Source organism: Archocentrus centrarchus, chromosome 9 (assembly GCF_007364275.1).
Source record: "Archocentrus centrarchus isolate MPI-CPG fArcCen1 chromosome 9, fArcCen1, whole genome shotgun sequence".
Classification (NCBI taxonomy): domain Eukaryota; kingdom Metazoa; phylum Chordata; class Actinopteri; order Cichliformes; family Cichlidae; genus Archocentrus; species Archocentrus centrarchus.
This window is the reverse complement of record NC_044354.1, coordinates 24,616,123-24,632,027: the sequence shown is the minus strand read 5'-3', so window position 1 is coordinate 24,632,027 and position 15,905 is coordinate 24,616,123. Positions and strand designations below refer to the sequence as shown.

The 15,905-nt window shown below is 38.7% G+C and overlaps 1 protein-coding gene across 1 annotated transcript; it reads left to right on the top strand.

Moving 5' to 3' along the window:
- The first annotated feature begins 11,174 nt into the window (after window positions 1-11,174).
- On the top strand, window positions 11,175-15,574 carry LOC115786203 (ubiquitin carboxyl-terminal hydrolase 37-like). The gene is made up of 14 exons (XM_030738257.1): window positions 11,175-11,218; window positions 11,555-11,669; window positions 11,781-11,809; window positions 11,964-12,021; window positions 12,142-12,572; window positions 12,971-13,135; window positions 13,238-13,369; window positions 13,470-13,593; window positions 13,688-13,839; window positions 14,469-14,568; window positions 14,703-14,779; window positions 14,938-15,046; window positions 15,144-15,201; window positions 15,331-15,574. The coding sequence occupies exons 1-14, from the start codon at window positions 11,190-11,192 to the stop codon at window positions 15,501-15,503; spliced, it is 1,752 nt and encodes a 583-aa protein (XP_030594117.1). The 5' UTR covers window positions 11,175-11,189; the 3' UTR covers window positions 15,504-15,574.
- Window positions 15,575-15,905: the final 331 nt, after the last annotated feature.

Below are 15,905 nucleotides of genomic sequence, written 5' to 3'. Positions count from 1 at the left end.
GAATTACAGATGAGGACAGAATTATTAATTTTTTAAAGTATTTTCCAAGTGTTAAACAAAGCAAGCAATTTCTAGCACAGCTTTTCCACCATCTTAGCCTAGTTGTATTTTGGACGCTTACATTATTTTACTTTGCACACAGAAACAAAATAATTTCACAAAAACCAAAAACTACCACAGGCTCTCTTTGAATTTCTTGATGATACTTCTCTGTCCAGTTCTTTTGGAAACACTATGATAACTTTGTACCTCCATCTCCTGCTTTGTGAGCATCAGCAATTCTTTTTCTGAACTCTAAACTGATTTATTTCAGTTTTTTGGCACGATGCTTTCTCAACCGATAGCTCAAACTCTTGCTTAAGTTTTTATACTGTGTGTAAATAAACCCTCAGTTTGAACTTGATTTTATAGCTTTGAGCATTACAAAGTTAACACGCATCGTTGCACAGTGGTTTGTGCTATGGCTCAATAAAAAAGTCAGTAACATTAACCTTGTTCATTTTTCTGAAATAATTCTGTTATTGTGTACAAACAGAAATAATTTATGCTTTCTTAAGAAAACCAGTATGTTTAGAAATGCTATGTTGAAAAACTGGTTGTGTCCAAAGTAAGCTGTAAAAGCACCATCCTAAAATGCACTACTTCTTGTCTCTGCATGGTTTAATGCCAAACTCAGTGTTGAGGGGTTCTGGGCCTTTGGCACAGCACGAAGTCTGTTACCAGATCCATTTTGCTGCTTGAGTCCACTCTCCTGTGACACACAGTTTTACTGTGCCAGCTGAGAGACAAAATTTCAGTATTAGATGTGGCAGATGAGGTTAGTAGAAACTCCTGTAGACTTAAATGGATATTATTATTAGAGGTAGTGAAAGTAAATCAGTCTATCTCTGATTACTGTCTGTAAAGTCAGGAAATCATTCATCATAATTTTCAAGAACATAATATTCAGCTGTTGTAAGTGGACTTAAATGATGTCACGCAACCTCGATAATAAAAAAAGAAGCTGACAACTTCTCCTTCAAAATGATTAATAGCGCCAACCCACTAAAAATCCTGTCACAGTTTGATGAATAATCGGTAACGTAAAGCCCTTGAATGATAACACCATGACATATCAGATAATCTCAGTTTTAGTATGATTGAATGATAACATCCAGGGGGTGATTGAATAAAGCACACAGTATGGATTTATGGAATTCTTTTGGTATCTGTGTGAAGAGTTTATTTTGTATTTTACTGCTGTTTTCTCTCAAACATCCAACTGAGGATTTGCCCATGACAGGCAGCCTCAATCCTGCATTTGTCAGTTATGTAATGTGTACCACTGCAGCCTGACGAAACACTCGCCTCTTGTCGGTATATGCAAAGACAGCAGAAGACGGTATCTGGGGTATCAGAAAATGAGCGGTGGGAGGGAGGGAGGGAGGGAGGGAGAGATGAGTAAGGAAGGAGGCAGGTGTGTGCTGGAGGGCGTCAAAGCTCTGACAAAATCAAACATTGTCCTGTCCCTGTTTGCAGCAGAAGTAAGAACATGAGCCATCACACTAAGTCAGTCACACTATTTTTACCAACTACAAAAAAATGTGTGCAAACTACAAGATATACCCATCAGAATGTAAACAGTGATATGGACAAAAATGGATTAAAATGACAGAAAATCCTTTAATTTTCAGCCATTTCTTCAAATAGAAGCCGGCTGACAGGCAACAAATCACAAACACAAAGACTTGAAGCTGTTGAAATTAAAATCAGTGTAAAATGTTTGATACAAAAGACTTCACGCATTTTGCGCTCTGGTTGATTTAAAGAATGCACTGAATTCCTGCTAGCAACTGTGAATTAAAGGTGACTGTGACACTTCATATTTTGCTCTCCTTTCTTGTTTTGTTTTTTTTGTTTTTTTGTTATGAGTCACAGTTCATTACAGAAAAATAAACACTGTTTATACTGATTACTGTCTAATTATGAAGGACATATTGTTAGCAGTAGAAAGTGGATAAAAACTCCAGGGAAGAACAAATGATTAATTGTTGACAATCCAAAGTCTAATTGCAGTTAACTGGTGAAAAACACCACAACAACACAGCCATTCATGCGAAATGAGGCTTGAAACCGTGTGTGTGTGTGTGTGTGTGTGTGTGTGTGTGTGTGTGTGTGTGTGTGTGTGTGTGTGTGTGTGTGTGTGTGTGTGTTTGGAGTGTACCTGAAGAGTCACTACAGGTGCCTCAACACTGGCAGGCACCACGTCCATCAGGAACTTTTCTTCCCCAAAAAGGAAGAGGCAATTGCAGTACTGTGCAAAAGTCTTGAGCCACCCCCTATTTCTTCATACTTTGCTTTCAAGGAGCCAGATTTTGTTGTAATTGGTCTCAGTGGAAGGGTGGCTGTCAAGAAGCTATTCTTAAGGAAGGGAAACAGAGAGAAAAGGCTGAGGTATGCCAAATTACACAAGAACTGGACTGAAAATCAGTGGCACCATCACTGATTGGATTCATCACTCCTGGTCTTGTGGAGAGATGAATCCAATTTATGGAGGAGGTCAGAAAAGAGGTATGTGAATGTCTACAGCCATCTGTAAAACGTTGTGGAGGCGCTGTCATAGTTTGGAGATTTTCAACCAGTGGTGTTGGGGATCTTGTCAAAATTGATGGAATTATGAATGCACAAAAGTACCATTAGATTTTGATCCACCGTGCAATACAATCTGGAAAACATCTAATTGGCACTGGCTTCATTTTTCAGCGTAAAAATGATCCCAAACACACTGCCAGTGCAGTAAAAGCATACCTGGCTAGAAAAACATGCAATGGAACATGCAATGGCTTGGCCTCCCCACTCCCTGGACCTCAGCATTATTGAAGCAGTATGGGATCATCTTGACAGAGAACAGAACAAAAGGCAGCCAAAATTCAAAGAGCTTTGAATGTCCTCAAGAAGCCTGAAGAACTATTCCTGGAGACTACTTAAAGAAATGACAGAAAGCTACCTGAGAGAGTTCAGGCTGTGCTGAAGAATAAAGGTGGTCATACCAAATATTGGCTTTAAACCTCATTAGAATTGTACAAACTCTGTTTTTGCTTTATATACTATATTTCCATTTATGTTTGCATGTTTCCTAACTTGCTTGATCTATTTCCCATTTTCTTGGCAAAATATAAAGAAAGGAGAGGTGACTTAAGACTTTTGCACAGTCCTATCCATCTCAAAATATATCTAGATCAGACACAAAGATACCATTCAGCTGTTAAAAGGACAGCACCATGTGGGAGAAAATCTAAATGCAACCAGCTACCACCACACTTCTGGTTAAAGGAAGCAGCTACTTTTAGAAACACACACAATTTCCTGAATTTGGCACAAAAAAGGTGGCTCAGCTGGAGTGAGCAGAGACTAAAAGCACATACCAATGTAATGGCTACATGATCCCATATGGGACCACGTTTCTTTTTTAGTCATATATGATTACACTGCAAACCACTAGCCACCTTCCATTAATGAAAAAGGAAAATCCAGTCATGAGATTTCCAGACTTGTGTCCACAAAGTCTCGGATTCAATTATATGTTCTGCATATTTCCATTTTCTGGAGGAGTAATTCACTGCTGCAGTCCTCATCTAACAAAAGAGTTAAAAGTGAAATAGGTGCTTTAACAGTGGTGCTAGCTCTAGTTGGGGCCACAATCACCACATGCACATATGGAGACCTGCACAAAGAGTAGTGTGTGTGTGTGTGTCTATATATATATATATATATATATATATATATATATATATATATATAGACACACACATATATTATTATACTTTTCATAATGATTGTGCATGTAGTATTTCACCCTAGCCAGCTCAATAGGACCTAGTCTAAACTACTTTAATGGTAATTTAGTTCATTGAAGGCTTCTAAAAAGGCTCACAAGACAAACTTATGACTATCAATATGGCTAATTGGGGGTAAATGGATTTGTAGTTACATGTGATTACTGTTAACGTGAAAATAATGACAGTAAAGTAAGCAATTATGTGTATTTTTCACAGTTTACTAACCATGACAGCATATTGTTGAGTTGGGAAAAACACACAATTAATTCTTAATAAGTGCATCGCAAACTGCTGATGATTGAATAATAAAGTATTAATTTTAAAGCAAGCATATGCTACAGTCACACTAGGGAAAACAGGTTGGAGATCAACCGCTGGAGTCAGTCTGCTATCAGTTGGTGAGTGATTGGGGTCAAGTTGGCAATTTGTGACACTATGGCAAGCAGGATGGTGCTTTAACTGTACAATGGCACAGGCAGTTGACAACCTTGATGTTATATAGGAATTTAACCAGAACAGAATGAGTTAACAACCAGTTGAGTTGAGTCCCCTATTGCAAAGAGGCAAGTTGTCATGGGCAAGTTGCGTTTGTTAGCGCACACTGACTCAGACTGATTGCAATGTGTTGGCAGTCTGAATTAGAGATGGGAGTTATTTGCAAAACTTTGCCAAACTGAGAGTGAGTGCAGTTGTTTGGAGACAGACTGCCTCCCACCCGGCAACCTGTGCAATCACCTCGCAATTGAAAGTAGGCACCTAGAGGTTGACCACTCAACATAAGTAAAGGTTTAACAATTAAATAACAGCTTTTTTAGCCTTTACTGAGACAGGACAATGGAGCAAAGACAGGAAAGCTGGGAGGGAAGACACATAGGAGATGGCCCTGAGGTGGATTCATACCTGGGCCTTTGCACTAGTCTTACATCATGATGGTCACCTGGGCAACCTGATGAGCTATACCAGGACCCATAAAGCTTTTTCAGAAATTCTTTATTATCATTACACATTTCCATTTATCCATCCATCCATTCCTATCCCAGCTCTTTATTATCATTTCACATTTCCACGCAATGAAATTCTGTTGGACAGCTCACACTTTTTTCATAGCAGAATATAAATGAAAACTAGATATAAATTTCACAAGCATATAAATAAGCACAAGAAACAAGAACAGAAACAAAAAATAGCAACAAATATGAATAAATATAAATTCGTAGCAACAAAAATAAGATAATACAGGCCTAGATGTCCATTAAGTGTGGAGTAAGATGCAGAGTGTGAACTGCAAGATCCAGTGAGATACAAAGTGTCAACTCTGTTTTCTGGCTTGCAGCAGAGCTTTTATGGCTCTGTGGAAGAAGCTGTGTTTAAGTCTTTGTTTGTGCCCTCATGACCCTGAGCCTACCGGAGGGGAGGGTGCCAAAAAGACATTGTCCAGGGTGTGTGTAATCCCAAATAAATAGATTTTAAAGACTAAAATGAAAATAGATTTTATAGTACCCTAGGTTCTTATGAAAAGCTACTTGTGGCTGAGCCCTCATTCACAAGGGGTCACCACAGTAGGTAGCGCCACATGCTAACTTTGACAGAGTTTTTACACCAGTTGCCCTTCAGGATTTGTGTCTCCTCCAAACTGGGGATCTTTCATTTGTCATGCAAATGTGTAAACCACTACAACATGGAGTGCTATCTGCTACTATACACACTTTAATAGTCTTAATAAACAATATATGTTAGTAAGCCTCTAATAACACCATATGAATTGCTTATTACCTATTAACTAACCCTTACTACAAGGACTTCATCACAAAGTGCTACATATGAGAGGGGTTTCATTCTTTGATAATAATCCCAATAACGGCGCACATAAGGAATGTATCCTAAAACCTGGAAATGAATTAGCATTGTCATTCATTTTTTTGGGAGGTAAGTTCTTAAGTTACACATGTGAAATAAGGTCCATAGTTAACATGAGTGTTTTGTTTTGTTCTAATGCAAATATTAAATAAATACCCCACTCCATATATCCCAAAGTTAATGTTTATGTGCTGCTAACGATGGCAGGCAACTATGGTATTTTTTTAAATAGTTTTAATGTTAAATGTTGCTTTCCTCTGTGAAGATTAACAAAATTTGTATCACAAACATTTGTTTATTTTCTGCAATATTCCAAGGTCTATGAAAAATGAAGTCAACTTCGAAGTGGCAAAAAATAAATAAATCAATCAATAATGCAACTTTCAACTTCCACTTGAGGCTGAATCCAAAATGTACTAGGTCCCCATAGACTCCAATGTTAAAATGCCCAACCACATGGGAATAAAGAGTTATTTACAACCTGGCAAAAAAAAAAAAAAAGTTTTGGCCTCTATGGATAGTCCCCCCCCCCCCCAAGTGAGATGATTTTTTTAAAGGCTTCATCAGCCAGCACATTCATTGACAGGTGTCCCAACACAGGTAGCTGGAGCTGATCCCTCTGCTAACATCTGCTAATTACAGTCACTGAATCAGACCTCTCTACTGTGTTTATGCTTTTGGTGCCTTTTGGAGCATTTTTAATGGATTGGATTTAATGTAGCCAAACATAGTGCACAGACATTTTTTCCTGTTTGTGATCTTTTCTTCCTTCCACCTAGATTTTAAAGCCTGGATGTGTGCACACTTGTGCTTTTTCTTTTTGTAAGAGGAGGTAAATATGTTGTAAAGTGTGAGGAAAGTATTACTGTCATCCTCTACAGCAATGCTAAATGATAATCACAACTACTTGTCACGAGTGTTAATTGAATTCTGTCACTAAAATGTTGGGTTTTTTTTGCTCTGTCACACAAACATAACACTGCGTTCACATCCGTGTTGTGCTACACTCCTGCTAAAGATCAATGCATCTCTGAGAAGAAAGAAAAAATAGAAATAATAATAATAAAAAACTGTACCAAAATGTAACACAAGATGAAATCAACAGAGCACTGAGGGGATGTTCTGTAAAATCGTAATCCAAAAAGAAGATCTTAAGCATGAAAAAACAACAAATCAATTTAAAAAGGAATACAACACATCTTACATGTTGTGTGGTAAAAGTATAACGTAGCACTGGATGGAAATGCTGCAGACTGAGCTTGAAGCTGAGGAATTCCTGTCAACCACCTGCTCTTCAGCCTGCTTCACTTGTGCTGTTAGTGTCAGTCTCACTGCACAGTCTTTTGGTTCAAAGCTTCTATGAATCAGCAATTTTGAAAGCTGCATTCAGTCTGGAGAGAGGTGGAAGGTGATGCAGGGTGGGATGAAACTTGTGCAAAGGGCTAAAGGATTCATGCTGTATATATATTCTTTCACTGTGTGCAGGCTGGGGCAGTGGCACCAATGCTTGGGTAATGCAAACTGTCTCTGAGCCGTCACCCAGCTAGACAGGGAGCCTCAATCCATCACTGCTCACTATTCAGCCCCGTCCTGCTCTGCTCCTTCACTATTGATGAAAAAGCCTCACACCAAAAGAAACCCTGCACCTACTCCCTTCTTACCTTTGAGGGTGTTTGCAGAGTCATACCTCAAATCAATCCAACCTAGATTCAGCTGCATCCAAATGTCACTGCTGTCAAACGAGTGTGGTTGAAGTTTTCCATCAATAAAAACATCTTTGATTTGTTTCTGGGTTTTTTTTGTTTGTTTGTTTTATACACAAATATATTTCTGGGTATTATACTGCAGGTTTTCCTCACATTCCAGCTAAGAAAGTCAGTATTGTTTGTCATACGTTTGTCTCTCCTAAGAACAATGTGACTCTTTTGCAGCGCACTTCTTAATTGAACAGGTCCCACACTCTATGCCAGCTTGGCTCTAACACTGCCCACAGTTTTATAGCTATAATCTAACATCAGATGTCAGGGCATTGTACACAAGCCTTACCAGAAAGACAATTAAATCCTTGTGTACCCAAATGAATCATTAACTATCCTGGAAAAATAGACATTCTTTTTTTTTTTTTTTGAAGAGCTACTACCGGGCATTTTATTTACAAAAAGCCTATTGTTGATGGCGATTACCAGAGTCAGAGCGATGAATCCAAATAAAAGGATGCCCTCCGAAAAGATTTGCATCCTTTCTTTGTTGTGCTTTTTGGCTGGTGTTTGTAGCTTTTTGCCGGCTGGAAGAAAAAGCTGTCCTGCTGCTGTGTAACAGTCATTATATGACATACACACATCAGAGCCAACAAACAAGTAATGATTATAGAGAGGGGGAAAATGAGAGGCACGGAGATGTCAATAAGAGCCTTAATTTTTGTTGACATTGATGGGAAAAACCTGGAAGTCTGACAAAAACGTCAGTATCTGTGCATGAATGTAACAGTCGTCTACAAATAAAAACTGAAACGGCAAGAAAAAAAGAAAAAAAAAACAAGTGAATCTTTCTGAGGGAATTTGTCGGTGTGGATGATCAAAGACGTCTTGCTGAACTGCATCCCAGTATCTGATATGAGCATTCAGAGAGTGCAGTTTATTACCCACAAGCCATCCATCTGCTCAACTCTGAGCCCTAACTGGACTATTACTGCACAATGTAAATATTATAATATTCTATAATTCCATGTAAAGTGTGTATAGTATGTAGTGTATGGTGTGAATTATTTTTATTCTTCTTTTTTACTGTATATGTGTGTGTATATATGGTTGCAGGTACAAAATACATTTCACTGTGCATTGTACTGTGTATAACTGCGCATGTGACAAATAAAAACGATCTTATCTTATCTAACTCTCCGCTGTCTCAACAAGTCCTTTGGGCAAAGCACCAAACCTCAAAAGAGTGCTTTCTCCAAAGCAGCTCCCAGGTATCACTGTACAGTCATTTCAAATGGCCTGGCTGGTTATTGCTGACTAATGTTTCTGAACATAAATTGATTATTTAACCGCACTGCTAATGTTTTGAAACACAAAGTAAAAATCGAAATTTAAACATGAATTGATTATTGCAGGGTCCTGTCAGTGAAGGGTGCATTTTAGATGTGATACAAAGGAGCGAATCCAGCAGAGAGGACTGGGACTGCACAACTATACTGTATGCGTGCGTGTTGTGTGCTGCTAATGTTAGTATATCACCTTTGCTTGATTCATTGTAACAATCCAAAGATATTGCAACAACAGATATTGGACACGTCCTTCAAAAAAGTGTCCAACCTAATACTGCAGTAATCTCCCTCCATGCCCAGGTGAACACAGTCTGTTGTCCTCTTAGAGAGAACATCAGAAGATCACTCTTAGTAACTTGGGGCAATAGTGAGAGCATCCTTGGGAGAACTGCCACGTTAAACAGCAAAAAAAAAAAAAACGAAAAAAAAAAAAACAACAAAAATTGAATATCGAGTTGGAAAACCTTGTCTAGATGGCATTTTATTAGTAGTTTTCTAATGTTGATCACAGATACACACTACACACATCTACATGTATCAAGGTAACACTGGTCTAATGCACCTTTTTTGCATGGTTCACTCATCATGCTGTGATGAGTGAACCATGCTGTGAAAAACTCGAGCTATTTGGGTTCATCACTCCATAAAACCCATTGTTAAGTGCTTTGTTTTAATAATTCATAATTCATTGTTAAAAAACAAACATACACACATTCCTCTTCAGGTACAAGGACTGCACTGCAAATGATTTAAAAAGCAGCCAAAGAAGAACCCTGAAAGACCTTCACAGAGCCTGGAAGGCTTTGTTTTTTTTTAAATCACAGTAGGTGAAAGTCTGGATTCTCCTATGCAAACTATGGAAAAAATGATGGGCAGCTCGGGACTTTTGCACAATATCAAAGTGTAAAGAAATGTATAGGCTATATCAAAATATCAAGCTGTAACTGACAGGAAAAAAAAATTGTAGGTCTAAATAAGTAACATCTCAGCAAACAATAAATTAAAAATTAGATTCTCCCAGTATCAGACATAACCTGCACACTCTGACTGCAGCTGTACTGAGGCTTATAAAAGATGCTGGCTTTTCTGCATATAATGAACTCTTGTGTGGCTGCTTTAGTGGTTATGATTACTTTAGTGTAAACAGGATGTGGTAATGTGTGTTGTCCTTTCAAAATAAAACCCACTTAATAATAAAACCTAATTTTAAAACACTCAGACATTTGGTGATAAACAGTCTCTACATGTTATTTTGACATTAAAGGAAGACTAACCAACATTTAGGCAGCGGGACTGTCAGAAGGGCCTTAGAAAGGTGTTTCCTGTAGCTCGACTCATGACCATTACTGAAACAGGATGCCTGTAAATGTTCTGGATTTTCAAAATTAAATGCTCGCTATATTAAAATGACTAGTCAACACCTTTTTTTTTTTGTTTTTTTTTTTTTTTGGAGCAGTCTTGTTAATTAGCTTTTTTCAAGCTACTTACATTTTGTTTCCAGTACAGAAAGTTATTTAATTTTCTGACATGTTGGCTCTTTTTGACTGACAGTAACTCAAACAGCAGCAGGTGCAGTCAAATCAAAACATCTAAAGGAGTTGCTAGGAGATGAGTTCCGTACAGTTTGATGGTTATTCACTTCAGAATATGCCAACTTCAAAGGAATATTCATTATGATGTCACACACTGAACTTTAAAGAGAAGGTCCCTGACATATCACTTTCAGCTGAACTTTTGAAGAGAAGAGAAACGTTCTAAGGCGATCAAATCACATTCAAGCATGGTTGGTTTACGTTTTCTACGAAAGGCAAGTTTTAACAGACCTAAAACACATCTTTCTGTAAATTTTTTTAAATAGCAAATGTGGGTTTGGGTCCCAAAAGTTGGTATTTTGGAAATTTTACATTGAGCTAAGTGCTTCACGGATGAGTCCTGTGAAATTTTCTGATTTCTGTCTGAACTTGGTTAATTGGAGGCCTAAAACAGTGACTGTTTTAGGCCTCCAGTTAACCAAGTTCAGCATAATCTTTTTTTTAATTTAAATACATTTGTGTATGGCCCCTTCATGGGCCAATACATAAAACTAAAGCCTGTGATGGAGTTAAGAAATTCAAAAGAAATTGTCTAAAAAGGTTTAAAATTGTGACAAATTGCTGACATATGATGGGGTGGAGCTGAAAATTATGGACATAAATCCTACTATTTTAACCAAGAACATTTATTTAAAAAGAAAACAATAACTACTACATTTCCCATAAAGAGGGACAGATTTTATTCAACTGTTATTGAGCATTATCTCAAACATGATGTGAGAGCAAAATTATACTGCAAAGAATAATATCCTCTGGGACCCAAACTGGAAACTTTTTATGGAAAGACTTGTTATGTTTTTTTTATGCCATTACTGATGTTTTCTTCTTTCTTTTTTTCCTTAACAGAAATCAAATCAGAAATACACGGCAGCAAACATGGGAAAACATGACCCGTCTCAGCAGAGGTAAAGAAATGGGCAACTTTTTCATTTAAAGCTTCATGCTTGTTAATAGCAGTGGTTTAGTCTGAACTACTTTGTTTAGTTTGTGTATAGTGATTCACTTTGCCTCTGTATAATACTGTAATATTACAGCTTTTTCCACCACTTTTAGTCTTTTGACCATAAATATTGCTGTCCATTGTTTACACAGATTTAGAGATGAGTGTTAGAAATGTATAAAATGTATGATTTTTGTGGTGAAAATTTTGAGATTATATGACAATTATTGTTATTTCCAGGATGTACTCTTTGTTAAAACAATTCCACTGTTGAAACTAATATTCATCCTTTCTTCCTCAGCAGTGTCCTGGATGCTGTTGCTGATGCTGCAACATCTTCAGCCTCACCACCAAAGGCTGAAAAAACTAAAAAAACAAAGAGGACATGGAAAAATCGCCTCTGGAGTCTCTTTCAGGTATGGTTTGACAGAAAGTGTATAAGTTTTACATTGACTCCACATTTACTTTTTACTTTTAAGTAACTTTTTTTTTTTTAAAATAACATTTTGTTTCTTCTTTCTCTACAGAAGGACTGTGATTCTGTTGCAGAGGCCAGGTAAGAAACTAGTTACTTTATTAATTCTTTTTACATTTTAAAATATTTTTTTAACATGTTTTCTGAAAATTTCCACTTGCACGCATGTTTATATGATTTAACCTCAGTGAAGAATCAGAGCAGTCAAACTAAACTTGTTTCTCTCTCTCATTAGTGAGACCACTGCACCGCAGTCAAAGAAACGGTCCAACTGGCATTTTAAATTCTGGAAGGTAAGTTTTATAGAAAAGGTCCCTGTCATCAGACATTAAAGATCAGGACTAAATGACAACATCTTAGCACAATTTATTGCCCTGTCTTTGCGTAATTGAACCATTCGTTTCTTTCTGCAGAAAAACAATCGGGTCAGTCCAGCATTTGAGTCTGAGTCCGAGTCCGAATCAGAGCCCGAGCCAGAGTCCGAGCCCAAGTCTGAGTCAGAGACAAAACAATCAGACCCAGGAAATGCAGCAGATGAAACATTTGAGTCCGAGTCCGAGTCCGAATCAGAGCCCGAGCCAGAGTCCGAGCCCGAGCCCAAGTCTGAGTCAGAGACAAAACAATCAGACCCAGGAAATGCAGCAGATGAAACATTTGAGTCCGAGTCCGAGTCCGACTCCGACTCCAAGTCCGAATCCGAGTCTGAGTCTGAGTCTGAGCCCGAGTCTGAGTCTGAGCCCGAGTCCGAGTCTGAGCCCGAGTCTGAGTCTGAGTCCGAGTCTGAGCCCGAGTCTGAGACGAACCAATCAGACCCAGGAAATGCAGCAGATGAAACTAGCTCCAGGTAAAGCGAATTTTAAAATGCTAAATTCTGCTGGGATCTTTGTGGATGCCATTGGTGGCTGTAGCTCAGTAGGTAGAGCAGGTCACCTACTGATCAGAAGGTCAGCGGTTTGATTCCTGGCTACTCCAGGCTACATGCCAATGTATCCGTGGGCAAGATACTTAACCCCAAGTTGCTCTCCGACCGTCCCGTCGGAGTATGAATGTGTGTGAATGATAGTTAATTAAAAAGCACTTAGCTTAGCAAACATGGAAGTGCTTGTATGAATGGGAGTGCATGGGTGAATGTAAACATGTTGTAATAGCACTTTGAGTGCTCATACTGAGTAGAAAAGTGCTATATAAGAGCTAGTCCATTTACCATTTTGATACTTACCATCCTTTTGAACATTTTTGCAGTTTAAACGTGACCTCCAATGAAGATGGTGCACCTACAAAAGCAGAAACACTGCCTAAACTGCAGGACCAACACCAGCACCCTGCAACATCCCCCCTGTTTACATCCTCTTTTTTGGAAGGTGGAAAAAGGATATGCATCAAGATCAACTCTAACGACCCTTTTGGGTGAGTACACGGGCACAAGAGCCAAGGCTCACATTCAGAAATCAAACTGAAGTAAATGAATGAGTTAACACTGACGTTATCACTTTTGTGTTTGTGTGTCAGGTTTCCAAATATCGGAAACAGTTGCTACATGAACTCCTGCCTGCAGAGCCTCCTCAGCATACAGGATTTCATTGGTGATATCAGCTGCCAGGAGGATTTGTGGAGTTCAGTTCCTGAGGCTCAGCTCTTAAGGTATGCTACATCACCCTTAAAGTTTCCTCACAAATCTAAAGAACAAAGCGAAACAACAGATCTAACAGCAGAAATGTCTGTTTTCCTTTTCTTTCTACAGGCGACTCATTGACATCAGGGACTGCCGTGAGTCGACAGATTATGGCGTTAAAAACAGCCGCCTCTGGTCCTTTAAGCGTGCATTCGCCACCTATGCTTTAGACTACGGAGACAGTCGACAGAAAGTGAGTCAGCTCGTTGGATGTTTAGTTTTTTGCTCACCTTTCTGATTGCTTATGTTCTGTTTGAAAACTCCTCTATGTGTTTCTCTGTTCCCAGGATGCTCATGAGTTTTTAATGTTGCTGGTGAATCATATCCAAATGATGTCCCCTCACCTGCAGCAGCATGCAGCTGTCTTGGGCCAAAGCTACACCTGCCCAGTGGAAGGCAACTTCTTTTTCCAAATGGAAAACACGAGGACATGCAAGAGGTAAGTGAACGCAGTGGACAGCTGCGCTCTGTCGAAAAGGCAGGTCCGGTTCTTATACATTTCTTTTCCAGTTTTTTTTTGGTAGTGCCTAACAACCAGCACTCATTTTAGTTAGTTTCTCACTGGTTACAACTTTGGGTCCAGTAAGTCTGTGGTGCCAGTGCTTGACCAGTAGTTTATGAAATAGTCGTGACTTTTAATCTAGTCAGTGTTTCCAGACATGAATTTTTAAGTCTTTGTTTTTCTGGACTTTTATCATCAGGCTGGTCTCTTATATACTGATTCATGTCCATTAACACAAAATTAATGTTTTCCATATGTCCACATTGGGATGGGTAGGCATTGCTGTTTTACACCTCCTTTTGAGATTCTCATAGGGACAGAGTTTTGCAGTTTAATTAATTAATCATTAACTATCCTTAGAAACTACTCTGATAGGTTTGGGTAATAAAAGTACTTCATAAGGTCAGGAAAAGATCATAGACTGGGTTCAAATATAACACCCACCCATTTTTGGACTATTGGTGTCCACAAATAAATATATTGACTTGTCTTGACTATTTCATATTAAGGCATGAGACTGAATATTGTGGTCTGACCTGCATTTTCATCCTTTTTTTAATGTGTAGTTGTGGAGTCCAGTCATCACACAAGGAGGACTTCACGGGTTTATCGTTAGACCTCGTTCCAGAAGGCTCCATCATGGGCATGTTAGAGGTATACCTGAAGGTAAGATCACCAGTTCCCACACAGTTGTATTTTCACTTATCTAAACACACCTGTTTTGTTAGTGTTTATAGTGTATGAGCATATGTTGTGACTGTTTCTAACATACAGCCTGTTGTCTCTGTGCTGTTCTTCAGGAAAAAGAGTTAGAGTTTAGATGTGAATGCGGAGGGATGATATCGGGAATGGAGTCATCCTTCGATAGCCTGCCAAGGTGAGTGATGTCACATCAGAGCTAATCAACTGACCTGAGCAGTTTCTCAACTGTGGTCCACTGATCCTCTGGGGTTATGAACAAAATAATTCAGAAATCATTTTCTTCCATCTTCTTTGACACTCAATCTTCCTCTGTTGTATCTTTTTGTCTTCCAGAGTTCTCATCTTGCATCTCAAGAGGTTTTGCATTACTCCATCTTACAATCTGGAGAAGCTGCATAACCCCATCTGGCTGCAGAGGGACCTGATAGTTTCATCTAAAGAGGTAAAAGCAGAATGCAAAACATCTCAGATAACCAGATTAAACACCAAAATGATTTAAGACTGTGTGACACTAACTCTTTTGCTTTGTTCCTTCTCAGGGTGGTGCGTGCTTTAGTCTGGTTAGCGTCATAAACCATTATGGAAGCACAGAAATGGGTAAGAAAAATCTGACTTGTTACATACATACAAGTATTATTATAATTATTATAATTATTATAATTATAATTATACCCATAATTGTAATTTTAAGTTTCTGATTTGGACTGTTTTTTATTATCTTTTTAGGGCACTACACCTGCAATTCAGTCCATCCCGAAGACAGGCCAGAAAGTACAAGAGACTGTTGGCTCACTTTTAATGATGCACAAGTCTCTGAAACAACTGGATTTGACGTCTGTGAGCAACAGCAGCGTTTGGCCTACATCTTGTTTTACAAGAGAATTGTAAGGAAGCAGTGACATCACATCCTGAACTGAGAGAATTTTAAAATATGTTGGCACCTTGTTAAACACATGTATTTTGTCTTCATCCTCAGGTCTAGAATGCCAAAATGGGAGAGCAGAGTATTAGGCTACAGGTTGGGGAAGAATGAAGATCTGAAACCATCGTTATTGACCCCCTGGAACAACTGTTGCTAGCCCCTGCCCTTAGGAGGATGGGTATTCCCCCAGAGAGCCTGGTTCCTCCCAGGATTTCTTCCTCCAAGAGGGAGTTTTTTCTTGCCACCGTCGCCCCACATTCACTGTTACAGAGAACAAACCATCTATTGATAAGAGAAATGACTGATTTCCAAATCATACCGTCATTTCTCACTAGTAGAGAGGGTTCTTCTTTGAAACAGTGTTTGGCTTGCTCTCTGG

Excerpts from the sequence above, each read along its gene's own strand:
- LOC115786203 (XM_030738257.1), top strand. The coding sequence starts at position 11,190 with ATGGGAAAACATGACCCGTCTCAGCAGAG. Across the intron at positions 11,810-11,963 it reads GATTCTGTTGCAGAGGCCAG|TGAGACCACTGCACCGCAGT; the intron begins GTAAGAAACTAG and ends CTCTCTCATTAG. Across the intron at positions 13,594-13,687 it reads ACGGAGACAGTCGACAGAAA|GATGCTCATGAGTTTTTAAT; the intron begins GTGAGTCAGCTC and ends CTCTGTTCCCAG.